The 27,481-nt window shown below is 34.9% G+C and overlaps 1 protein-coding gene across 6 annotated transcripts in view; it reads left to right on the top strand.

Annotated features, from left to right (window-relative positions):
• LOC141451695 (ATP-binding cassette sub-family G member 1-like) overlaps positions 1-27,481 on the top strand; it is a 137,077-nt gene that overhangs the window by 87,469 nt on the left and 22,127 nt on the right. For 4 of the 6 annotated variants that reach the window (XM_074123203.1, XM_074123206.1, XM_074123207.1 and 1 more), the window contains exons 2-3: positions 6,189-6,306; positions 24,418-24,601. In XM_074123203.1, coding sequence (XP_073979304.1) covers positions 6,189-6,306; positions 24,418-24,601 — 302 coding nt within the window. Of the gene's footprint in view, positions 1-6,188; positions 6,307-23,774; positions 23,920-24,417; positions 24,602-27,481 lie in introns of those variants that run through there. The other 2 variants (XM_074123211.1, XM_074123205.1) reach the window with 2 other exon arrangements.

Below are 27,481 nucleotides of genomic sequence, written 5' to 3'. Positions count from 1 at the left end.
GCATCTCGAATGAACGGGTACATAATATTTTGCATCAACATTTGGACATGACAAAGCTATCCGCAAGATGGGTGCCGCGATTGCTCACGCTTGACCAAAAACGAAATCGTGTGAAGTGTTGCAAGGACGGTGTGCAGCTGTTCCAGAAGAATCCGCTGGACTTTAAGCGTCGTTTCGTCACTGTAAATGAAACATGGATACATCACTACACTCCTGAGATCAAAGAACAATCTAAACAATGGGTTACAAGGGGAAATCTGCGCCAAAAAAAGGCGAAGACCGTTCCTTCGGCCGGAAAGATTATGGCGACTGTCTTTTGGGATTCGCAAGGAATAATCCTCATCGACTATCTGGAAAAGAGTAAAACTATTACTGGTGCATATTATTTATCGTTATTGGACCGTTTGAAAACCGAGCTGCAAGAAAAACGCCCACGATTGGCCCACAAAAAAGTCATTTTCCATCACGACAACGCACCAGCTCACACCTCAGCAGTTGTGGTCGCAAAATTAATGGAAATAGGGTTCCAACTCGTTTCACATCCCCCCTATTCTCCAGACTTGGCTCCCTCGGACTACTATTTGTTCCCCAATATGAAGAAATGGCTGGCGGGAAAAAGATTTTATTCAAACGAGGAGGTGATTGCAGAAACGAATGGCTATTTTTCAGACTTGGACAAATCCTATTATTCGGAAGGGATCAACAAACTAGAGCAGCGTTGGACGAAGTGTATAAGCCTAAAAGGAGACTCTGTTGAAAAATAAAAAAGTTTTACCCCAAAAAATTAAGTAGTTTTTATTTTTGCACGGACTTTTCAAACGACCCTCGTAGATATCAATATTTTTTTATTGATATCATGGTATCTGAGTTAAAAACCGGTTTTTACAAAATCTGCGTACGCTGGTATGTGCGTACTAATTATGCGTACTTACTCGTATTTACACGGAACCGATTATTTCCTCCGCATCCGACTTTTTTCACAATAAGTTTGTTTCCTTCCGATTTGAGTTTTTTTTGTTTTGTTTTTTAAGCCCTCTACCCAGAGAGAGAGAGGTCTCTTGAAAAAAAGAAGAAGTTACTTTTGCGTTTCAGCGGAAATTCAGTTACGAAAATTCTATGTATCTTACCAAAAAAAAATACTTAAAACGAGATAAAGTATTTTTTTTTTTAAATCTGATATTTTCACGATAAAAACAAAAATGATCCTACAAGGAAGAGGAAACAAACTAGGGTTTTTATTGATTTTACCCTAGACCCCCAGCATGACCTTTTAGAAACGTTAAGTCACTGCGAAATTCTTGACACACTTGTTTTGGTGATTACATCGATAGATTGAATGCGAAAATGATGTATTGCGTTAATGTTTTTGTAAATTAACTTTTTATATGTACGAGTATTAATAACTTTTTTAATTGGTTGAAATCGCTTTTGTCGAATCTTAGATTGAATTCGTCATTGAATATTTTTAGGATATTAATCCTTTCTAGGTTTTTGAGATTTTCGCAAGTAGAAGAATTTAAAATACAATATAATAATGATTCTAAAAAGTTAGCATGATCTCCGATAAAACCGTTATATCGAATTTTGTATTGGGACTTACTATACCTTTTTAAAAGGTACAGCATATGATCAGAAATATTACTTACTATTATTGGTCTAAGATGCGGAAATATACAATATAACTTGAAATGGATCCCGCCCATTGGTGGAATTTTTCCAATTATCAAACATTCAGTTGTATTTAATGAAAACTACCAGTAGAACATGTCCCCCCTCAATTTATCAAATTTAATAAAATTAAAATAAATCGTTATTTACCTGTCAAATACCTGGCAAAAAACAGTTTTAATAAATATGGCTCTCTCTCTCAAGCATGAACTTTAATTTTAATTGGTTTCGACCTGCCTTTATTCTCCGTAAGTGTCTGTATTTTAATAAAGTCCTTTAACCAAAAAGCAAATATTTCAAATAGAAGTAATTGGACCAGCTCTTGTTGGTAGAACCTAAAAAGAGTCAAAATTCTTAGAATAATATGTCCAAATATACTCCCTCTTCACGTTATTTTATTAATTAGTAGAATAAAGCGTAATTAAATTTTATTATATACTTATATGAAGGTTTCTTGTGAGGGATTTTCACTATGGTGCATATTTAAGGCCCGATCCGGACCATTAATCGCACGTGCACGATGTGGCAATAATTGAGCACAAATGTGGAAAATGACGTAGCAGATGGTGGGAGGTCAGTTTTTAGGTTAGGTTGAGAATGGCTACGATTTTTATTATAATTATAATTTGACTTTCACAAATGGACGTATAATTCGACTTGCAATTAATTAGTAAAACCCATAATACGTTCTCGGTTTTTCCAAATGGAAAGTTTGTGTCCAGTTCTGTTCGTTAACTTCTTGTGCAAGTACGATATTAGTATAAAATGTTTACTCGATTTTAGAATTACAACCAGATGGAGGATCTTAAACTATTAACAACTGTTTTTTGAAAAATATTTGATAGAACTATCTAACAGAGTGCCTTTAAAGTTTCATTTTATTGAATTCTACGGCACTATATCTTGCGATTTCCTTTCGCTAAAGTTCTTTAGATTTCTCTCGCTCTCTGTTGCCTCCAGGTTAAGCCTTCAGCCGGCACTCCAGCCAGCATCGTTTCTTGCATTAGCTCCAGCTGCATCAAAGATCTCTGTAAATTTTTGGAAGGTAACACCAGCACTCCTTTTTCATGGTTCAACAGAAACATCTTACAACTTCGGCCATTTGATTTGGGCATGCTTATCTATGTTTTCCAATTAAGACCTGGCGACTCCTAGTTTCCTCTCTTATATTCCCGCCATTTCGACTATGGTTGCCTTAGTAGTATGGCGTGGTCTTTCTGGTGATATTGAAGCTGAGCTCAAGCGCCTCATGAACTGCTTCATAAGATTTATTTTCAGCATTTCCAGAGAGACTTCCGCATTTCGCACTGGTACGATGAGTTGAAGTGGCTTTTTCCTGTCTATCGCCGCCAATATCTTTTGGCTACTTTCCTTTTTCAAGTTTTCCAGTCTCAAAGGCCTTCCTATATTTTTCAACTCTTTAAGTTTAAATCCTCCATCCATTCCCGTAACACTAGATCTCGCTCATCTGATCTCTATATTCCCTCTCACCATACCTCATCCTTTGACAAGTCCTTCCTAATACGTGCTACCTCTCTCTGGAACTCCTTGCCTTCATCTGTCCGCCATGCTCCTACCCTATCCATCTTTAAATCCCGTCTATTCAGTTATCTACTTTCTATTCAGCTTCCTCCAAAATTCTAATTGTTTTAATTTATTTCCTTAATTTCTGCTGTTTTATTATTTTATTTTTACTTTCATTTTCACTTATTATATTTTCACTTTTGTAAATACTTATTTATTTATTTAATTTCTGTATGATCACAGGCCAAACTGTTAAGGCCTCTATTTGTTCCTGTATTTATTCTTAGGGGACAATTGTCCCAGAATAATAAATTTCTTTTCTATTTCTATTTCTAATACCGTAAAACCTTCAACAATGATGCACACGTGATTAACAATTCAAAACTAATGTGGAAGTACGTCGCGATAAGCTGGACCTAATGATTTATTTAAGTTGAACTTGTCTGGGGCGAAACCAAATCAAACTATTTTATCTGAGTGGTGGATACCAGACTAAACCGTTCAAAAACAGAGAACCAAAAGGACCCCAACTGGTTTACAAATGTTCTAAGAGATTGTTTAAGGCTTTGGAGTAAAAAACAATGCCTATCTTTGCCAAAACCCATCTTTTTTGTTTTGAATTCGTAACCGTCCTTTTAAGTTTAAACATGTTCAAACTCTAACTAGTCAAGTTCTTACAGGAAAATAGAGTAGTTACACGTGTTGCAGAGTTTAAATACTCAGTTGTTAAAAGTATGAAATACTTTCTTTTGGCTACTTTCCTTTTTCAAGTTTTCCAGTCTCAAAGGCCTTCCTATATTTTTCAACTCCTTAAGTTTAAATCCTCCATCCATTCCCGTAATACTAGATCTCGCTCATCCGATCTCTATATTCCCTCTCACCGTACCTCATCCTTTGACAAGTCCTTCCTAATACGTGCATCCTCTCTCTGGAACTCCTTTCCATCATCTGTCCGCCATGCTCCTACCCTATCGATCTTTAAATCCCGTCTATTCAGTTATCTCCTTTCTATCCAGCTTCCTCCGAAATTCTAATTGTTTTAATTTATTTCCTTAATTTCTGCTGTTATTTTTATTTTCACTTTTTGTAAATACTTATTTATTTATTTATTTTCTTTTTAATCACAGGCCAAACTATTAAGGCCTCTATTTGTTCCTGTATTTATTCTTAGCGGACAATTGTCTTAGAATAATAAATTTCTTTTCTATTCTATTCTATGTAAAATGACTCCGCACTGTACCGCCTTAGGGGATTTCAAGCATGTTCCCTTTTTTCTATTTTGGGAAACTGTATTTTAGTATAGAATTCAAATTATGAGGAAATTGTTTTATTACAGCTCGTCTTTTCTTTCTTTTTCCTTTGTGAAAAATTGAAAATTCCTTTTACTAAATTTAGCTTCTTTAAATCGATTGAAGTGACAACCCATATTACAGCCAGCCATAAGGAAAACTGTTGGGCTAAAGCCATCCCACATTCAACTTTTTTAAAACTCTATTCCATTAGACTAATTCCAGTTTGTTTTTCCAACTTGTTTTTACAGAACAGAATTCCAATGTATTTAAAAAAATCTATTTTTAGTGCATGGTTTTCATTTTTCTTTAATAATTTTCACAAAATAAATATAGAACTAAATTATTGTAATAACTAGTGTTAATTAAAGTAAACAAAATTGTTTCCCCTCCCATTTGTTTGTACAAAATTCGAGCGAATATTTTGGGAAGGTTAATTTGAAAAAAGGAACGTTTCATAAATTAGTACAGAGCTAGATTTACTTCATCATTTCCGTTTACATTGATTAAAAAGAGAAAATGTCAGAACAAACATTAGATTGGTAAACATTAATCGCAATAAAGTATCCATGGATACTGTAATTAATCATTGGGCTGGTAATTAGTGATCATCACTTATTCGAAATACGATTCAGCATCAGGTACTTTAGTATATTATATTGAATTTCCCATTGTCTGGACTGTTTATCAGAGTTACTGCAACAGTCGTCATGATTATACTGCTTTTATTAACCTGGCTAGTCCTTTTGCTTTAAATAAGATAACCTAGTAGCTTCCCTTTTAGGCACCACGGCTAAGCCTAACCAAAATTTAAGTAGTTCAGCTTACAATAGCAGTTTAGATACAATAACAAAATTCTTTATGAATAAATGAAGCCTAATCATTCAAGACAATTATTCCAAAAGCTAGTGCTCTTTTCGCAGCCTTCTGCGCTTGCGCAGTTTTCCACTTCAATTGTGGTTAACTGTTTTACGGTTACTGAAGGCTATCAGGAATTGTGGGAGAAATTGTACAGCACGCTTTAGTCAGACTGTAACTTTGAAAATAAAAATATGATTAAATTTAAATGCTCTGAATAAAAAAAAAATTCGTTCTTCTATTCCGGACTAGGGAATCATTCTTTTCTCTAATTATATTTTGATTCCTCTTTATTACAATTTTCTTCTTACTTATTTAGGCTACCAAAAAACAGTTTGTAAAATAAAAACCAAAATGGGGAAAAATAAGTAAAATATTAGGATTCAATCCGCAACAAATAAAGTGGAACGTTTTTATTCATTTCAAAATGTTTTGTCAGATTATTGTTTCATCATTTCTTGAGACGTTGGTGACAAATCTTGTGATTATCAAATCTGTCCGCCAGTCAGTTTGTTTCATCATCCACAACCTGTTGAATTATCTTATTTTTAAAGGAAAGTGGTACACTATGTAAAAGAATGAAATATTATCGTTCAGTTTTACGTATTTTCCGTTACTACTAAATTAGAAAATTAAGGCTTTTCTTACAAAATTTTCCATTTTGAGTTCACACTTTTGAGGTCGCCTTCATCTCAAAATTGATTTTTACAAAACAAATTGGTCTCTATAGTTAAAAATTATTTTATTTTATTTTTTATTTTTGTAAAAATTAACCATTTTTATGTTTTTTGCTTTATTATTGCTATTAACTCTCCAAATTTATTAATTTTGTTTTGTTTATTATTACAGGTAGGCGGCGTATAATTAAAGGGATAAGTGGGCAGTTTAGGTCTGGGCAGATAACCGCTATTATGGGCCCATCTGGGGCCGGCAAATCTACCCTCATGAATATACTCGTTGGATATGTGTAAGTCTTATACTTTTTTAAAAAACTTATTAATAAGTTAAAATTTTTATTATCTTGAACGTGCTTGTAATTCTAAAAGGAAGTTAGTATAAAAATGAAATCTTTAGAGTGTAGCATTTTGTTTTTATGCTCTAATATAAAGTGTAAAAACAGTATTAAAGCTAATTTTTATTGTGGATTAATGCTATAAATTTTCGTAATAAACAGTTGCAAAATTTTATGCTTGATTGATAAACTGCTATAAAGATTACGGTTCAGTAAAATTTGCAGCGTTTTTTTTTAAATTTTATTATTGGGATAAGCTATAAAGATTTTATTACGAGCGATCGCTTTGTGAAGGTGAGTGGGACAATGAAGGTTCGTGAAGGTTTAATTTACTTTAAGGTATATTTCGCAGCGAGTTTTTTCTCGAAGTCTACGGATATTTTGGATATTCCCAGTATATTCCGTCATAGTATGGAGTTATAAAGGATGTTAATGAAACGCGTTCGAAATAAAACCGTTGACCATTTCAAAAATATCTGAGCTGAATTCCTGCAATCGAATGGTAGTTGCTGAAAGCATGGAGGAAGAATAGAAAATCATCAGGCCATGTAAAAGCACCAAATGTCCACTGAAATGGATTTCTGGCGCCGATCGACCAGAAACTCTGGTACTGGAGAGAATCCGGAAAGAAGTTACTCGAGAAACGATGGACAGCAAGAATTAGATTGAGATGGAATGCATTGCCAAAAAGAAGACTTCGTTGGTAGGTGTACATACCAGGAGTAAACAAGATGAAAGTCTACTCTAGATAGGAGGCTATGTTTAACCATTTGGGTTTAGCAAACCCCCAAAAAAATCACACCCTTGAACACTACACAAACCTTGCATGGGCCTGGCAGATGATAGCCTCTCTGTAGGTACTGTGTCAGGAAGAGGAGGAAACGGCACTGCGCGTGTTGTGTCAGTGTGAGGGGCTCGTGTAGCTAAGGATGTTACTTCTCGGGGAGGAGAAAACCAAGGCCTGTGAGAGTTTTACCCAGGAGCCGCTCTCCAGAATTAAGAGTCTGTTTAAAAGGACAGGCCTAGAGGGTGAGCTTTAGAGTGCGGGGTGCCACAATAGATCCAAAGGAGTCGCAGTGGAGTAGGCCTTGAGGCCGCCCTAGTTTAATCTATCTATCTATCTACACAAACCTTTAATTCTATTTACAAACTACTTCCTTCCAGGTAGCAATTATTTTTTCAGGCGGGGCTTAACGTCCAACTACGAATTAAGTGTCGTGGACGGAGGCGTCTAGCAAACATACTTTACTGTAAATTTCTTTTTATTAACCATTAAATAAAATACAAGATCTAAAGACTGGGAATCGAACCCAGTACCAGAATACATATTAGCTTCGCAGGTCAATTACTATCCAGGTAGCAATTATGGATCTTTAGATTCTTCTATACTTGGCTTCTTAGCCACTTCCTGTGGCGAGTAAAGAAGTAAAAAAAAAAAAAAGGTTACCCTTTGCTTGGAAGCCTTCTCATTGCATTTCTGGCTCCCAGACAGTGTTCTCTCGCTGCCAACAACTAAAGAGAACTGTGGAGACTTCTTGGGATAGAAAATCGAAGAGTAGCAAGTTTGGCAAGTCGATCCTGTCGTGGATCTGCACTTTACCGAGTCCACCGAGCTACAAAGCTGAGCCAATCCATTTCTAGGTTACGTTATTATTTTCAACATCATCTCGCCACCCTCAAGTACTCTTTATTCAGCATCAACCCGGAAACGATCCTAACTCAGCTATTAAAAGCTCCAAATCCAAATGATTCAACATCCGCACTTACCGTTTGCTAGAATTATTCATCCATGGTGACCAACATCCGGTTAAGCAAATAAAAAGGGATTAAAGATTAATTGCATTCGGATACATTCTAAATACATTAAAATACTACTAAGTGCAACTGGAAGCATCTAATTGATAGGAACATCATGTATTGACCAGTAATCGTCCAATCTAAGACCACTGCTTTCTTAATCTGCATCGTTCATTCAATTTTTTTTTTTTTTTAACGTCTTCATATTTCCGTTTATTTATAGACGCCCTAAATTGATTATTTCTCTTAAAAGCAACTTTCTCTAAAAGTTTTCTGGCGTAAAAATTAATGCTTTTTTTAAAAAATATAAATGACAAACATAAGTTTGAAATTAGCAACTTCGCTTTATAAAAATAAAACAGTTAGGACTTATAAATGAAGCTACTGACCGGAACGGATTTAGCTGGACTTAGATTTGCATACGCAATTTAAATATAAATTACTTTTTATTGTGTTTATTCCTGTTTCGATATTTATAGCTTGTAATTTAAATGAAGGCGCCGTTTCCTTCTTTCTGCGTCTAAAATATATAAGAATAAGTTTCAACTGTGCCTGACATAGGATTTTACTAAATCATAAAAATGTAATCACCTAAGTGATAATGATTGGCAAAATTGATAGATTTTAGCTTAAAGTGATCTGAATGGGTCTAGAGATTCTGTCTTTGCGGGAAAAAATTCATCGATAATCTCTAAGAGATTTTCTACAGCATCACCTACGTTAAAACTCATAGTTTATGGTTCGCTAAACTAGCCACCCAAGTTAGCTCATAGTCTACCTGACTACCTAAGGCGATTTACTAGAGCATACTTACTGTAATCTCGCAGTAGTTATAGAAGTTATAATGTTCTAAGGTCACTAAAAAAAAAACTTGCTAACAACCAAACCCAAGTTAAGATGTTTTCTGAAGTATAAAGGAACTTTGTAGAAGGTCTAGAGGCAGAAGATAAAATTTTGTCGTACGTTCATCCATCTTGACGATGAAATTCTATTTTAGAATCATTCAGAGATAATAAATAGTGGATATAATTTCAAAAAGGTATACTGTGCCCTTAAATTGGACTTAATATACAGGGACTTTGCCCAAAATAGGATCCTATGATAACTAATCACGAAATTTAAATTTACTGGAGAGATATTTGTTTTTAAGTGACGCAGTAATATATATTATTTATCAATAGGATGAAAAAATAATTGCCATTTCAGTCGAGTAAAATTTATTTTGCCGATCTTTCGACCTAGGGACTAGGTCATCTTCAGGGCTAGTTTAGAAAGTAATACTTTTACATTTCAGGGTTGTTGTGTCTTCTGTCTTGTCTGTTCATGGACAGACAAGATAGAAGACACAGCAACTCTCTGATGATGTAAAACAGTATATTGCAAAATCAGCCCTGAAGATGAACTAAACCCTAGGTTGAAAGCTCGCGGTATAATAAAGTTTATAATGACTGAAACTGGCATTAGTTTTTCATCCCATTGAAACTATGATTCAGTCACCAAAAATAATGAACAACTATATTATTTATATTCTTTTTTTCTCAGCCACCTAATTTGCTTACATTGTTAACACGTTGTTGCAAATGAAAATAAATGAAAGACAAAAAAACTAAACAAAAATTTACGTAACAAGCGACTATTGTCGATATATATACTGGGTCGTGAAAGTTCTGTTCACAGAGTAGCAGGTAAATAATGTGCGCAGATTTTGGTAAAACAAATAAGTTTAGCGCAACATAGAATTAAACTATCTTTTGCAGAGACAAATTAGGAAGTTTACAAAAAATGGTTTCCGCAAACTATCTGCTGTTATTATTATTTTAAATTCGAAGAGTGAATAAAATGTATAGGGTCTTGAGAACATCGATAAGTATAGGAGGATAAAATCGATTATCTGTTTCATTCAATAAGTTGTTTTTGTATTAGATAAAAGAGAAGATATGAAAGCTTATTCTATCAGTTTTCTTTTAAAGGTGGCCTACATTTTGTTTCTTCGCAGGCACAGATAACTTATTACTAGTTGCTCAAATTCTGTTTAAATTCAATTTGCACTTAGCATTTTCTTTTCTTATTTTCCTTTTTCTCTCTTTTCTATTAAGCCTGGGAAATATTTAAGTCTAAACAATATTGTTAGAAGCACGTACATCAAATCTGTCTGTTCCGACTTCACCACCGCTTGTCCACCCGCAGTGGGCTTTCCCCTGCTATCCACTCCTTCTAGCCGACAGAGTAAAAGCTATTAAGGAGAAGAAAGAAGATTGCGGTTACTGGGAGTAAGAAAGAGAGGGAAGATGAAGAAGAAGAAAGGAAAGAAAAGTCTTTACGCCTCTCCAGAACTCCTGAAATTACGTAAACCCAGTTTGTCGTAGAACCGTCGAGCCGTCTAGCCGGCTGTGTATCTTCTAACCCCTCCCCCCTACTTCCAAACTCATCTGCCAGATTTTTGTAACTCGTCTCCAGGATTTTGCACACTCTTCAACAGAAACCCACCAAACAATATTCATAATCTTCTCTCTCTCTCTCTCTCTCTGTCTCTCTCTCTCTCTCCTTCTTTTTTTTCTTCTTTTTTTTAAGAAAAGCAAAATGTATAATTTATGATTCTCGGGGATCTGATGAAAGAACTCTCTTCACTTGTGAATAGGCAGTGGAGAGGGTAGGAAGTAAGCTGAGCTTACAGGATGAGACATGTTACGAGCACAGACAGACGGTAGAGCGCTGTAACTGTAGAGGCCTATCCACTATACAACAGTGACCCACTTATCTTTCCATCCTTATAATATGATTATAAACTTTGGAGGGGGGTATAAAAAAATAGCAGCGAATAATCCACTCGGTGTAATTTTTTTTAAAAAAAAATACTCTTTTTATAAAACACGGTAAAAATTAAGCTTAACTTTGTATTTATTACTTTTATTAAACAAACTCGGTAAGAAAAGTATTTTCGTGGGTATAAAATTATTGATAATGTGTTTTAAACGGAAATCTTTTCCTAGTAGCTCAGTCTCCGGTAACGAAAGGCTATTTCCGGCAAGGTGCAAACCGAGCTTACTTCGCTAACATGAAATTGTTTAAGACCTCCTATCTGTCCAGAACCTCGAAGATAAGGCTTTATAGAATCTTAATCAGGCTGGTTCTTACATACGGTGCTGAAACATGGACGTTCACATCTGCCATGATAGATAGTCTCAATGTTTTTGAACATAAGATTTTAAGGAGGATTTATGGTCCAGTTTTCGACACGACTTCTCGCACATGGAGATCCAGAAAAAACTGTGAGCTTTATGCTCTATATGGAGCTGAGAATGTGGTCCGTTTCATCAAGGCTCGACGATTGGAATGGTTAGGCCATATTGCAAGAATGCCAGAAGAAAGGGTGCCGAGCAGAATGCTGCGTGGTACCGTCATAGGCTTGAAGAAGAGAGTTGGCCGACCGCGAAGACGTTGACTTGATGGAGGACTTGAGAGTCCTTGGAGTGTCAGGATGAAAAGCAAAGACAGCCAATAGAGATGTCTGGAGTCGCATTATTAAGGAAGCCAAGCCCCACCCCGGGCTGTAGAGCTACGTAGTAGTAGTAGTAGTAGTAGTATTTCCGGCAAGGGAAAATTACAAAAAAAAAAACAGTGGCTGTGTCATGGACACGGCCGTGTGTTGTACGTGAATACGTTTACGTAACGGGTTATATTTTTTATATAAAATATTTTTATTTATGTATTTAGCAAGAAATCAAATTTGTCATTATTTATCGACGTTGATGAAATTAAACTCATTGAGCCGCGATTTAGAACCCGACAGTGGTGCGATACAGTCCGTTGTTGAATGTAGAAGCGATTTCATCATTCACTTGCATAATTTCAACCGCCCCAACTGCAGATATATAGTGACACCGTCGTTGATCCGCTCGGCCGCATTCATTCTTTTACGAGGGTCGTTTGAAAAGTCCGTGCAAAGTCAGAAAGATAGCACTACTGGCGCGTATCGAGGTTATGTTTACTTAGTAGCATCTCTTGGAAGGACATACACCAAGTTTCAGCCAGATCGGTCTATTTCTTTGTGTTTGGCATTCGTTTGAATCGAGGAAGTCGAGTGATTTTCAAAAAATGGACGAAAAAGAATTTCGTATGTTGATTAAACACTACTTTATGAAAGGCAAAACGCCTGAGGAGACTAAAGAGAAGCTTGATAAACATTATGGTGACACTGCATCTTCGATTAGAACAGTTTATAAGTGGTTTCAAAATTTTCGGAGTGGCCATATGGGCACAAGTGACGCTGAACGTTCTGGACGCCCTGTTGAGGTTACTACTCCAGAAATCATTGATAAAAATCCATGATATGGTGATGGATGACAGAAGAGTGAAGGTGCGTGAGATTGCTAGTGCTGTGGGCATCTCGAATGAACGGGTACATAATATTTTGCATCAACATTTGGACATGACAAAGCTATCCGCAAGATGGGAGCCGCGATTGCTCACGCTTGACCAAAAACGAAATCGTGTGAAGTGTTGCAAGGACGGTTTGCAGCTGATCCAGAAGAATCCGCAGGACTTTAAGCGTCGTTTCGTCACTGTGGATGAAACATGGATACATCACTACACTCCTGAGACCAAATAACAATCTAAACAATGGGTTACCAAGGGGGAATCTGCGCCAAAAAAGGCGAAGACCGTTCCTTCGGCCGGAAAGATTATGGCGACTGTCTTTTGGGATTCGCAAGGAATAATCCTCATCGACTATCTGGAAAAGGGTAAAACTATTACAGGTGCATATTATTCATCGTTATTGGACCGTTTGGAAACCGAGCTGCAAGAAAAACGCCCACGATTGGCCCACAAAAAAGTCCTTTTCCATCACGACAACGCACCAGCTCACACCTCAGCAGTTGTGGTCGCAAAATTAATGGAAATAGTGTTCCATCCCGTTTCACATCCCCCCTATTCTCCAGACTTGGCTCCCTCGGACTACTATTTGTTCCCCAATATGAAGAAATGGCTGGCGGGAAAAAGATTTTATTCAAACGAGGAGGTGATTGCAGAAACGAATGGCTGTTTTTCAGACTTGGACAAATCCTATTATTCGGAAGGGATCAACAAACTAGAGCAGCGTTGGACGTAGTGTATAAGCCTAAAAGGAGACTATGTTGAAAAATAAAAAAGGTTTACCCCCAAAAATTAAGTAGTTTTTATTTTTGCACGAACTTTTCAAACGACCCTCGTACGTTCCCGGCACAGCTTGATTCGGTCATATGATGTTTTATTATTACCATTCGATTGTTCTTGAGAAGCCCCTTCCAACCGTATACGATCTCTGTATTTGGTTTTGACTTTCCGACGCATATAGGCCGACATTATATATATTTGATAATATTTTTTTATTCTAACACCTTATTATATACACTGTCACTATTTTACACTAATGTTTTATAATACAATCCATAGATTGTAACGACAGCTGACGATTAAAGCTTAAACGAACATCGTAGCTTCTCCAAGTCAAAAGTTATACTAATTGCAAATCTCGATACGCAGCAAAATGATCTCAAAATGGCGGCGCTTGCCCCTCCACCGCGCGCGAAGCGTCACAGTCCTCGCTTATCGTAATGAATTCTTTGATCCTTTAGCTATCCAGTGGTCTAATTTAATTTTGGATGCAGATGATAGATTCGAAACTATAATGCCAAACTGCATTCCCCGATTTTGTTAGCATTAGTTTTTTTCGATTGCCACCATATGATAGCAAATTTAAAGACGTATTCACGTCAAAAATGCCTTAAATAAAACCAATTATGTATTGAAATTTCGTGTTGAAAGTAATTTTTAAATTAGAACGTGAGCTTAAGTTGTGAGAAACAGTCTTGAGAGAGTTAATATAAAAATCTTGGATTCTCTGGATCCTACTTCTTCTTGGTTTGGTCACTTCCACTTTCAATAGATTACCTACGTGCTCGCAAATGTTGCTCAACTTTAGAAAGTTTGGAAGTCCTCATAAATTCACTACGATTAAAACTTAAGAAACTAAAAAACTGCCTGGCCTGTTTAATAATCATTTCGTTAAGAATATTAAAATAATGTGCGACCATTTCTGTAACTTATGGACGGACATTCACAGCTTATGTTACAAGTTCTTACCAAACTGAAACGGTAATAATAAATACACTAATTTTTTTTTTAAATTTTTTTATTGCACTTGTTTGGAAATGTGTTTTCATAATAGAATTTATTACTCCCAGGAGCGCCACTATATTGCTCTAAGGTTGGTTTCACAATAGTTTAGTTTGCTATCTTTACAGTAAGATGCAGAGTCATTTATATTTAGAAATTATTAATGGTCATTTTCTTAGTGTGCTAAAAACATATGTATTAACCCTATGTGACACCGGGTTTGCTCTGGAAACTATGGGGGCATCCTTCTGCTCCCTTTTTTTGGAGGGAAATATTTAACTCTTCCCGCTACTTTAAAGGTGACCCAAAAAAAAAATGAATGAACGGTGCAGATTAAGAAAGCAGTGGTCTTAGACAGGACGATTACTGGGCAATACATGATGTTCCTATCAATTAGATGCTTCCAGTTGCACTTAGTAGTATTTTAATGTATTTAGAATGTATCCGAATGCAATTAATTTATATTCTTTTTATTTGCTTAACCGGATGTTGGTCACCATGGATGAATAATTCTAGCAGTGGTAAGTGTGAATGTTGAATCATTTGGATTTGGAGCTTTTAATAGCCGAGTTAGGATCGTTTCCGGGTTGATGCTGAATAAAGAGAATTTAAGGGTGGCGAGATGATGTTGAAAATAATAACGTAATCTAGAACTGGATTGGCTCAGCTGGTAGCACAGTGGTCTCGGTAAAGTGCAGATCAACGCCAGCATCAACTTGCTAAACTTGCTACTCTTTGATTTTCTATCTCAAGAAGTCTCCACAGTTCTCTTTAGTTGGTGGCAGCGAGAGAACACAGTCTGGGAGCCAGAAATGCAATGAGAAGGCTCCCAAGCAAAGAGTAACCTTTTTTTTTACTTCTTTACTCGCCACAGGAAGTGGCTAAGAAGCCAAGTATCCAATACAATCCCAAGGAACTGTGAAACTGCCCTCCATACCTGTGTAAATGTCTTAACCGAACTATCTTCTCCCATAATAGCATACAGTAACCCCCTCGAAACCCATCTTAACTCTACACGGGAAAGGTACATGAAATGGAAAATCTAGTTCAATGTAACTCAATTACACTCTGTCGCATCAATCTTTCTTCAGTCTACCAAGACTCGATTCCGGTTCCGCCTGCCTCTTAGTTCTCCTGCCACTATCTACGGGCTGTGCTCAAGATATCCTTATCTCATGGAAGCCACGAAGCAGAATGCAGTAGAAGAGTGGCAGTCATGATGAAGAAAGAAGTGAAAGAGGCTGCGCTATTCCTCAAATTGTATATTGGGAAGAGATAGGGCTGGTTTTTCCACCAATGTATTGGTAAATTGAGGCGTTAGGAGCCAACAGTAACTGTGCATAGCAATATGTTGGTTTTAACGAGCCCTCATAAAACAGTAATGGTTAATGTGCAAACAAGACTACAAAGACAATAAATAAATCTTCGAGCTGTACATAATCACAAGGCTAACCAAGCTCACATCCTACCTTAAACTTCTAGAAGCTAGCAGATAGCTTTTGACTACTTAATCGCTTAATACAGATCTACTGTCTTAGGAGGTAGTGGACTAGCCACTTCTTCAGGGATATTGGCATCCCTTTCTAACAACACTAACAACTACAAATATTCGTTCAATAAACACAGGTCCTGCAGAGTTAGTTGAAATGCTTTGGTTTAGCAAATCGCTTTTTTACTAGATCCAGGTTTTCCCAACATCGTTTTTGCGAGTTACGTTCTTTGTTCTTAAAGTTTCAGTGGCCTCTAGCGGCTGCTGCGCAATCTTACACGATATAAGAGAAGTTTACACTCCAGCACACAATCTCCATAAGGACTGGACCAACATCCTGTTGAGATGTTTTCTGAGCTACGTATGGTGGCTTTTACTAAAGCCAGAACCATCTTGCCTATCCCACCCTCTGCCTATTCCAAGGCCTAGACCGCGACTAGTTGCCAGCGAGACCATTAGCTGCTATGGCTCATGCACTGAGTCAGAAAGGAATATGGTTCACACAAAATTCCTAAGCCATTCAACAAACCAGCTAGCTGACTGCATGTTCTCTATTAGGTCAGCATGCTGAGCTCACAGTCTGTCACGCAAAACTAATTACCAAAACAAAAACTAGAGGGGAGCTTTATTTTTTATTGTTTCCATAATTAATGGACTTGCAAGTTTTATGATTCATTCGTGTTTTATGCATTTGTGATGCATTCATTGTGGTGAATCATAAAACTGTTTTCTTACTATTGTGATAGGGAAGGGCGAGGGAGATTAGGATCAACAAGTGTGATTGTTCGAAGCGGATGTTATCAGCTGAATTTACTACGTCATTAAACAGCTGGAAAAAATAAACTGTCGTAGATATAAGCAACGCTTCTCGAGATCCTTACTCATATCTTTAATTAAACTCGTAATTATAAAGCATTACCCCGGATGTAAAACTGAATATTGCACCGCAATGACAATTTAGAGAGAACCTACTCCTCCCCTCTCTTCCATTACACGAATTTTCTTTGAAATAAAACCAAAAAAATATATAAATATTGGAATATCAAATCGGCACTGGAGCCCACCGTTTCAAGCGAAATGGCCCTTCCGCTGAACAGATCATTTGCTGTATTAGGTTGGCGTTGGATTTACTTTAAACTTTCAGCTTCATTTTTTTGAGTGTAAAGCCTTAAATTCTCTATAAATGGCTCTGAAATTGAGTGAGAGAGAGAGAGAGAGAAAGAGGAGAAAACTCCGAATCAGAAAGTTGTATAATTACTGCACTTTCTCTTACTAAAGAGAATTTATTTAACAAAAATTATTTTATTAGGAGTAAGAGACTTAATATATATTATTAAAACTGTTTCCGGTTGGACAGTTGTATAAGGGTTGACCGTCAAAAAAGTGCACGTAAAAGCAGAACATTGAAAAACACCCAACTTTGACAATTTTTTTCTCTTTTTCTGTAAAAGATAAAATTCCCAATTTTTCTTTAAAGTACAGGGCAAATCCTCCTCTTTAACTGTAATTTTTTTGCAACAACCCAGATCTAATAGGTTTCGAGAAAAAAGTTTGCTTAAAATGAACAAAATCGGCATTTTCAGAAATTGTTCTTGTTGTTCTTGTTACCTTTTTTTTTGTAAACAACGTAGCGTCTAAACGTATGTATGTATAGGTTGTTGCCTAATAAAATTACAGTTATAAAGGAGGATTACTTCTATATTATATAGAAAAAATTTGGGAATTTTATCTTTTATAGAAAAAGCGAAAAAAAATTGTCAAAGTTGTGTATATTTCAAATGTTCTGCTTTTTCTGGGCACTTTTTTGACGATCAACCCTTATACAACTGTCACACCGAACAGTTTTAATATAGAATCTTATTAGGGTTGGGCGTTTCAGCGTTTTTTTCAAACGATAATTACAAAATAAATTTATAAAAAATAAAACGAGCTAATAAATGGTGGGAAATATTTTTTTTTAAATTCTTTTATTGAAATTTGCGACAGCAAAGGTTTGTTGCAACAAGCAAATGTGGTGTAATGTAATGTCTTGATTGAAGAGTGGAGAAGGCACCAAGTGGCGACACTCCATTAACGTGAACAGATGCACTATACTGCTCTCGTGAGGAGAGTAGATCGCGGGGCCATCTTCTCTTCAATCTCCTTCGAGGATTACCAAATATTTAAATTTTGTTTTATGAAGATAATCTCGCTTATTTTAGTAAAACTTCTTATAACTAAATATTGACACTGTTTAAATGAAACCGGAAGACCATAACATGGTTGTATTGTAATATTGGGTATTTTATACTACTCGTATTTACAATATCATCCAGATGTTCCTGACAGTTTAACAAAGTTTTGTACAACTGTGTAGACTGAATTACGACTTTAATATCGCTTTACAGTTAGCAATATTCATCTCAGTACAATATCAATTAGATGTTAAATCAATAGTTTAATCAAACTGTCCATAGTTTCAGGCCATCTTTAATTCTAAAGCCGTTATTTTAATTTGTAGTTACTTGTGGATTCAATAAGTAAATTGAAAATTTATTTGACAAGCTTAAAGTTGAAAGCGATCAATACAAAGTGCCTTTTAATAAGCACTGATAACTTGCTCTAAATTTGTATAATAAATGAAAAACCAGTAATATTTCAGAAAAAATAATCTTTTCTTAATGAAAAGTTAACTTGTAAATAATTTATTTCTCAGAGCGGAAAATAACGAGAACATATGTTGGAGAAAGCGGCTAAACTTAGCAGTAAGTTACACACCAAGGGCCTAACATTGTACCTATAAAGCCCTTGAATGTGTTTTGGACCAATATACTACTGCTGCGCTGCCGCTGCTGCTGTTTAGGGCGCCCTATCACGTGCTACTTACGCTGCCATTCCCTTAAATCATAGTATCAACTTTCTGCCACATTCCCTTTTGTAGACTTTACTTTTTGAACTAGACGCTTCGTGTTTTGATTGCCATTTAGCTATTATCGTTCCCTCTTTAACATGCGTTTCACGTCACTGCAAAGATAATTTATAGTCAAGGTACAGCTCTGTTGTTCTTGATGCCTCTTTAGCTTAGTTGATCAACAGATCCCGCTGCTGTGATCTCTTATCCATACGAACATACATTGTCAGCTTTCTCAGAAATACTGTTGTTACAATCTGCTTCGGGATAGATCTTATAGAGTTCCCTATCTTGATTAAATCACTTAAGTTGTCCGGATTGATTCATTCTTATCCAGAACTTAATTCTAAAACCTATCATTAATTAGTGACGTGCGAATTCAATAAATAAATGAACGAAGTAAAATTAAATAACAAAAACACTAAATAACTGCACTAAATGTTTAAAATAATAGAAACGAATGCAATTTATTTTAATGTGTTAAACTTGCTGCAAATTTATTCAATAAACTTAAATTTAATCTCTTTTTTATTCGTCGAAATCGATGATTCAGTCACACGGGCAGCACTCGGATTCATTGGGCTGAGGAAATGACGAGTATGGTCATGAGAGGTAGAGATTTCGAGGCAGCTAGTGTTGGGCGGAAGGAAACACAAGTGGAAGTCGGAATTCTCTACACCAAATTGATTATTCTATCTCTGATTATGGATGGAAGTCTGCAACCGGTCAGGGAAACTGCTAAACATGCGTCCTACGTCGGATAAGATCACCTATAGCATCCAGCACTATGGACCTAACCCATATTTTGAATATTAGAAATCTTTAAAGGGAATCGTCAAAACAATTTCATCCTTTATCCCCCAGTAATTTCCTTACATCAAATCTTTAAGTTTTGTTGGGAGTTTAAGTCGAAAAACCACTCCTTCAGCTTCTAAGTTCTCTACAGCAGCTTTTTCCAGTAATTTTAAATGATTCCAGCATTATTTGATATATCTTTTACCTGTGCTACACACATTGAAAGAAATCCTTCGCAACTTACAAGGTTTTCTTGAACATTTTTTTTTTTTTGTTTTCTTACATCATCGGATCTTACGTCATTAGAGTTGTGACGTACGCTAATCACTCAGCTGATCTCCCCCCTCTTGCCATCAAGTGTCTTAATTACACCTTATTAATTCCAACTCACACTTCTCACAACACTTGGAGATTTCTTTTTTGCCTTTTTTTTTTGCCATTGGCTTTCGCCATACAGCCAGCATCGCGTCGCCTAAGAAGTGATACCTTGTAACTAGAAAATATCAACTTTACAGGAGAAGGAAAAAAACAGGATATAAAATTCATTTTAAGGCATACAGTAATTCTTCTTTCAATATTAACTATTAGTGTGACTGTCGTCTTGAAAGTGCATGATTGAAAATAAATTGTTTTTCAACATTTATTTTTTTTTTCAACATTTATATATAAAAATGTAATTTTCGTTGAAATTTTAGTTACGAGGTATCACTTCTTAGGCGACGATCGTCTAGGTGCTTGTCACTAGAATATCACTCACTCTCCATTCTTACTTATAAATACATTCGCTTCACACATTCATCCCTCTACTATACACAACTATTTACATAAACCTTACAACTAATGGATGGATCAGTACTCTGTGCTCCTGCCATCCTTATAACTTAACCGAAATTAAAATCACTTAATCCTTCTCTAATCATTTTCTTCCATTCATTCTATAACTTTTAAATATATTCATATTTCATTGCTAGCTCTGCTACAGATTTAAGCACATAGATGTTAGTGGAGAATATTATGTCTTCTTAGCGAAATGGTGCATCTAAATACCTATATATGTCGTCAAACATTCGTTTCCTTTCTGCCCCATAACGTGGACATATCATTTATTATATGTTTGAACACTTAGAGATAAAAGGGAGAATACAATCACTGACCATTTTTAGAAACCAATACTGGCCAATAATTTACACGTGATATTTAGATCATCATGAAAACTTTGATTACATTCCAAGGGTTACCTAAAACTAAACAATGGACCTGCATAAACAATAGTTAATTTAGAAGCTCTAAATTTAGAAGCTCTAAATTTAGAAACAACATGGCGGAATGGAGATTAATTTAAATTTTGTTCCAATAAATATAAACTTGAACACATACACGTGTATGTATATGTACATAAATTTCTAAATCCAAACTGATCTGTAATATCATTGGTGCGGGACGTAAGTTAATAAAAATGCCGGAGATTGACAGTAACCCAGATTTCAATGTAAAGATTTACAAATAAAAAAAAAAAACTCCTTAGAAACGTTGAAACGATTTCCACGTGAAACTCCTGATCTTAATCTACTTCATCATCGTTCCACGATTCCAGAGTTCACCCAGATTCTTTACAATAATAATTTTCTTCAATTTAAAGTGTAAACTTAAAAGGGCGTTTCCAAAATAATGGACGAAGCGTTGTACCCTTCTTAACTAGAAATCCTACCAGCCAAATCCTGGACAAAGAAAATGATGAATGTCTAGGTGGAGTGTAGAGAGCACAATAAATGGCACAAGACTTCAAAAATGGAATGTCTGTCTTATTTTTACCTGATAATTCGCTTCCCTTGATGATAAATTTACGAAACATGTAGTTTGCAATATTGCGTATAATTCTCATTTCAAGTTGTAAGAGTTCAGATATTTCTACCCACTTAGAAGGGTGACTAAATCTTATAATATTCTCTTTTTCCTGTTTAATAAGATTTGTGTTTTGTTTCCTATTTATAAAGGAATGTTGCTTTTTAAATTACAGGTTATGGTCATAACGTGTGCACAAAAAAAACTTGAAAAATCATGTTTTGAAGGCCAAGGTTATATTACTGACTGAATCGTGTTGATGAACCTTAATTTTCTTGGCAATTTTTTTTTTTCTCTCATTTTGTTCGATCGAATTGAATATTAATCCTGTCTAATCTTGTTTGCATAATATATTAAGGTATCATTAGCTAAAATAACAGCAGATGTCACTTCCATTAAGTTATTGTTCATTTAGGACACAGGGTGAAGGGACCGATTATTGTCAACGAGTTTCGTTTAGAATATTTTCCGTTATTTTGCCCCCAAGTGTAGGTTGTACAATTGTACCGCTCCATTAGGATGTATTATGTATTAATATTTAAATTGCAGTAAATTCGATCTTTATGTCAACCAAAAATGATTTCTTTTGTAAGTATGTCAATGACCCAGTAATTGACATCAAATTTTCGGTGGTAACCAGTGATTGACATGGGGTGGGACCAGTAATTGACAAACAAATATATTCATGAAACGACATTAGGTACATGTATTCAAAATACCTAAATCACTTTTCCAGTTGGATTTATTACAAAAATCAATCTTAATCACAATTAATTACAACAAGTTTTTTAAATTGCCATACCTAAATAATGTAATATTTTTCAACATTACTCTTTTTCACGCAGCTTTCGACGATCAACCTTAATTCAACTGTCCTACCGGAGAGTTTTAATTACGCTCCAAACCTTCTAGGACATCTGCAATTCCTTCTTCATTCTAGTATCCGAGAGACTTCATTATACTAAGCGTTCAAACTAATGGTGGTTACTTTGGCTCGAGCAAAACCTGCGAAGCTAATATGTATTGTGGTACTGGGTACGATTCCCGGTCTTAGGCCTTGGATTTTCTTTAATGGTTAATAGAAGAAATTCACAGTAAAGTATGTTTGTTAGTCGCCTCCGTCCGCGACACCTAATTGGTAGTTTGACGTAAAGATCGCCTGAAAAAAATAGGCAATTACTTTACTTTACTTTTACTTTGGCTCGAGAAACAATGAGGTTTTCGTTTATCCTTGTCGCAAGTCTAGGATAACGGTTCCAGAATCCTTTGCACGAAGATTTACCTGGATGGTTATTATTGAAGGGATTCAGTCTAACTAGGTTTTTTAATAAGTTGCCGCACACTCATCAGCAGTTGGCTTGACTCCCACGTATACCTCTTCTACGTCCCACCATTCACACTTCTAAGCCTATTTATTCTTTGCAATAATGTACTCTAGAATTTTTTCACTATTTTTTCCTCCATAGGTATTTAATAAAGAATGAAATTGTGCAAAAATAAAATTAAATTATTTTGAAGATTTATATTACGGTTCATCATCAACTACGGTTTATGAACTACTGCAGAATATGTTTTATTCCAATTATGATGTGCCTAATTTTGATTTGATTGAAGAATTTTGTCAGAATAAAACAGTTAATTTAAAAATTTAATTAATTTTTGTAGTGAAAAGTTTTATTGCATAAATTGATTCTTTATGAAATACCTACGGAGGAAAAAATAGTGAAAAAATTCTAAACTATTGTTTTATTAGAAATAATTAACATTAAAAATCCTAATGGCGGAACGAACAAGGGCCTGGTAGGCGTGTATACTGGCCAATAGAAACGTAGGTAGGTGGGGATAAACCGCAATCAATTACACGCCCACATACCACAACCAACAACCACCATTACGACTTTTTATGCTTTATATTCTTGTTAAAAATGTACTCTAGAATTTTTCCACTATTTTTCCCTCCATTGGTAGTTAATAAAGAATGAAATTATGCAAAAATAAAATTAAATTATTTTGAACATTTATATTACGTTTCACCAACAACTACGGTGTGTGTATGTTTTTAGAAACCATTCCGAGTTTGTACATTGTAAAGAATGTTTTCTCTTGGCGCAATATTAAATTCATTCTAGTTTTCTATTATGCACTATTTAATTACATCATTCTGAAACTTGTTGCATAGATGATGCAGTTTAATACGCTGGCACTAGTTTCTTTTTGGAGAAAAGAAAAAAAAAATTACGTTTCATGTAAAATAAATTAAACCCAATTAATTGTACTTAACAAAACCGTTATGGAGCAAAAACTTTAAGTAAAAAAATGTTTGTTGAATATACGTTAATTATTGCTTTGGATCAAAAATAATTATTCCTTTACAACTTGTTTATAATATCGATTTAGCCAACTTTTGTTATCGAATAGAGCAAAATCTAGTAGAAACTGCTTGTAACCTAGAGGAGTTAATGTAACAAAGGTTACAGTTAGGGTTAGTTGTAGCAGTATTATGGCTGGTCTGTTTGAATAACACTGCATTAAATATGTTATTGTTCTACTGTAATTTAAGTCTTATTTGTATACCAACTAATAAACCGTCATTCTGTGTGTTAGTATGTTATGAAATTACAGTCGACATTACTAGGCACACGATAGTTAAGCCATATGGAGTATCAAGAGAGAACTAGCAATAACCTTTGCTTAGTTCTTGTTTAGTTTTGTTTTTCACACGTTTTACTCGAAACCTCTATCATTGCAAGTTTTCTTTTATTTGTAAGAGAATGGTCAAATTTTTTTGTAATGTCCTGGAATCCATTGGTTTTTAGACATTGTCTGTGCAGACTAGTTCAATGACAAATATTAGTAAGAAGCTCAGACATTACTCTTTATTGTGTTTCCAGGTTATAGTACCTGGAACCCGACACTGATTATCCTGTAGCCACAATTTTACTTTTAAATTGAAAAAAGAATCAAGTGGGGCAGAGCAAATGATCCTTATAACCATTTTTTTTTTCTTACTCTCAATAAACAGCCAGCTGAATAAAGCTAATATTACTGCATAAGATTAGTTTTGCAACGTTAACATACAATTTTAATCTTGTTACAGAACAGCAGGTGTTGGCGGCTGTATCAAGGTGAATGGTGAGCCTAGAAAATTATCAGTATTCAATAAATTGTCAAGTTACATAATGCAAGAGGATCTATTACAGCCATTTCTGACTGTCAGGGAATGTCTAAATGCTGCTGCACAACTGAAATTAGGTGCTGATTGCCCGGACAAAAATAAAGCAGTAAGTGTTGACTTTTATTTGTTAATATTAGCCAATAGAAAGTAAATTGTGATGTGTAAGTTGTCATTGCTTTACCGGTCTCTGAACGTTTGGTTTTCTCGTTACAAAAAACAATTTCTTTCAATGTCCTGTGAGCTGTAAAGGTTTTCTGTACAGCTTGAATGCTGCAGAGTACCAGACTGGATTCGAACCTGGGATCTTTGCTGCGAGTCCAGCCAAAAAGACGTCCCATTTACTCTCTCTTACTTCTAGTACTGGGAAGATTAGGTATTGCTAAGGTTAAAATAGAAGTTATCCTAAGAATACGAAACTGGAGCATTGATACGCGCGTGCTAGTTATTTTTACGAGGCATTGTGACTTAACAGATATGTTGTGATATGGGAAAATGTTCTCGTTAGATTACCACGGAGTAAAGAAATAATTTTGTAAACATAGTTATCATTGTTTTTCTCCATATAGAATTAAAATTGAAAATGAACCCGTGAAGGTTCATAACGTTTTTTTGAGACATAAAGTGCGGCAATTTTTAATCGTTGAAACTCAGTCTACTTTAAGATAAGCAGTTTGTAATTGTACATGTAATTGCTAGTACCTACAATACCAAACTGTAAGCACCAAACTTTAGAGATCGCTGGATTGTTTAGTGCTTGTTTGTCCCAAGAAGATGAAACGGAGTTTTTCTACTTATTGCATTCCCAAGTTCTATACAAAGCCATAAATATTTGGGCAAGAACGTAGAAATATGCTTTGGATATTCTTCTGTGACCTAGGTTAATTGTAATTAAAAAGTGGCTAATCAAGTTCTTTCAATTAGAAACGTTCTGAAAATTGAGCTGTTAGTTATTCTGGAATCTTTTTTTTTCCTATTCTTTCTGAGAAATTTGGATTTGGACTTTTTTCCTAAAGTGGTGTATTAGTTAATAACATTTCTAATGATTCCAACATTTTAGAAAATATCACCGTTAGAAATTGAGAAATGCAACAATGAAAACTCCCACAACCGATCTCTTATAAAGTTTCTGTCAAGATAAAGTAATCAAACAGAGCTTAAATAAATCGTCCTTCCGTGAAAGCTAAACTAGATCAAAGCGCATTAAAATGCAAGGCATCCTTTTTCCCCTAAATTTCATTATTTAAAACTTTTTATATTATTAAATGCAACGGTATCAAAAACAAATCTACATTTTTAATGTAAACTAAAGTATCAGTAGATAATCCAAACTAATTTTCTCATCCTATTTTCTGTGTTACGTCAAATTCTTACGAGAATTTTTCTATTTCTTAAATCATAATAAATATATAGTATAGTTGGTTTGATTAAACGATATGCTTAAGTTTAATCAAATAATAAATATTGTTAAATGGGCCGTGACATATAGAATAAAAAAATGTAATTGAAGTGATTTATTTATAAGGAATAAATACTATTTCGACATTGAAATACAAAGAATCTTTTTTAAACTACTTTTTTTTGGGCATGTGAATAGCAATTTTATGGAGTTTTTCATTTGCAAAATAAAAATAAAAGTTGACTCTTTTCGTTATACTAAACAAAACAAAAACTGAGTTGGCTTTCTTTCATTAAAGAATTAAATAAAAATAAAAGTTGACTCTTTTCGTTATACTAAACAAAACAAAAACTGAGTTGGCTTTCTTTCATTAAAGAATTAAATAAAAATAAAAGTTGACTCTTTTCGTTATACTAAACAAAACAAAAACTGAGTTGGCTTTCTTTCATTAAAGAATTAAATAAAAATAAATACAGATAAAAGCAAATGAAGGTAGGCTTTCATTGTAATGAGAATAACAATAAGAAGCTGGTCTTTTCAATAAATTTTATTATAACTGCATTATACTATTTTTAATAAAGGAATGACTATTTAAAATTTATATACACAATTAAGAAATAAATACAAAGAGGTTTAGGTATTATTATAAAAGTTGTATTCATTTGCAAAACGTTTTTAAAAAGAACTTTCCCTTCGGTCTGTGAAGTTATTGAGATTTTTGTAATATTATTTTTTAACTTCTTTGCACCATATATTGCGTTGCATAATTAAAAAATAATGGTGTTCAGAGTTAAATTAGTCCATGCTGAGTAATAACTTTAGATAGTGCAATTATACGAAGGCATGAAAACATTTTATACTGAATTTTTGTAGGATGTAGTTTTAAAACGCTGCCACCCTTAAAATTGTTTCATTGCGTTCAAAGTATCTCTAAAAATAAAATTCTGTATCGTGAAGAGAAATAGATAAACCGCTAATTTTTGTGGGCATATACCAGCCTTACTAAACATAATTATTGCATTGAAGGCCCCCGCCTATTAATTTACACTGTAAAGTCAAGGTCTGCAAAGGCTAGTTGATGTGTAATGTCGATGGTGATTAGTGCGCACGCAGGCAAACTTCAGTTCGCTTTCACATACACTTAAACTTCAAACTTCCTGGAGTTTTATCCCCCTTAAGTTAACATAATGCCATTTTTCTTGCATTTAGAGGCAAGGAGATGCAAGCAAGCTTTTTGTGTTAAATGACGTAAAATAGAATAGTCTACCGCTAGCGACCCCTATTGCATTATTTATTTTGTTTCTAAAATTGAAATTAAAATGCCTAATATAAAACCAGTTTTACGTCAATGGAGTTGAAAACTGATAAACAACGGGAATTTATTGTTAAATATGCACAGCCAGAGTTCTCTGTGGCGTTACAATGATGAAAAATACAGAATTCTGTGACGAGATGTAATGCTGGCATTTTTAAGTAAACGTCTGTATGTAGATTTTATGAATTGAAACAAAAAAGTTAATAAGCATACGATATTTTAAATGTTTACATCAACACATTTGTAATCCAAAAGCGATTATTGGCTTGCCTAGA

This window comes from Rhodnius prolixus, unplaced genomic scaffold, assembly GCF_049639745.1.
Source record: "Rhodnius prolixus isolate KJV_2025 unplaced genomic scaffold, Rpr scaffold_14, whole genome shotgun sequence".
Taxonomy (NCBI): domain Eukaryota; kingdom Metazoa; phylum Arthropoda; class Insecta; order Hemiptera; family Reduviidae; genus Rhodnius; species Rhodnius prolixus.
This window is presented reverse-complemented; position numbering and strand designations above follow the sequence as displayed.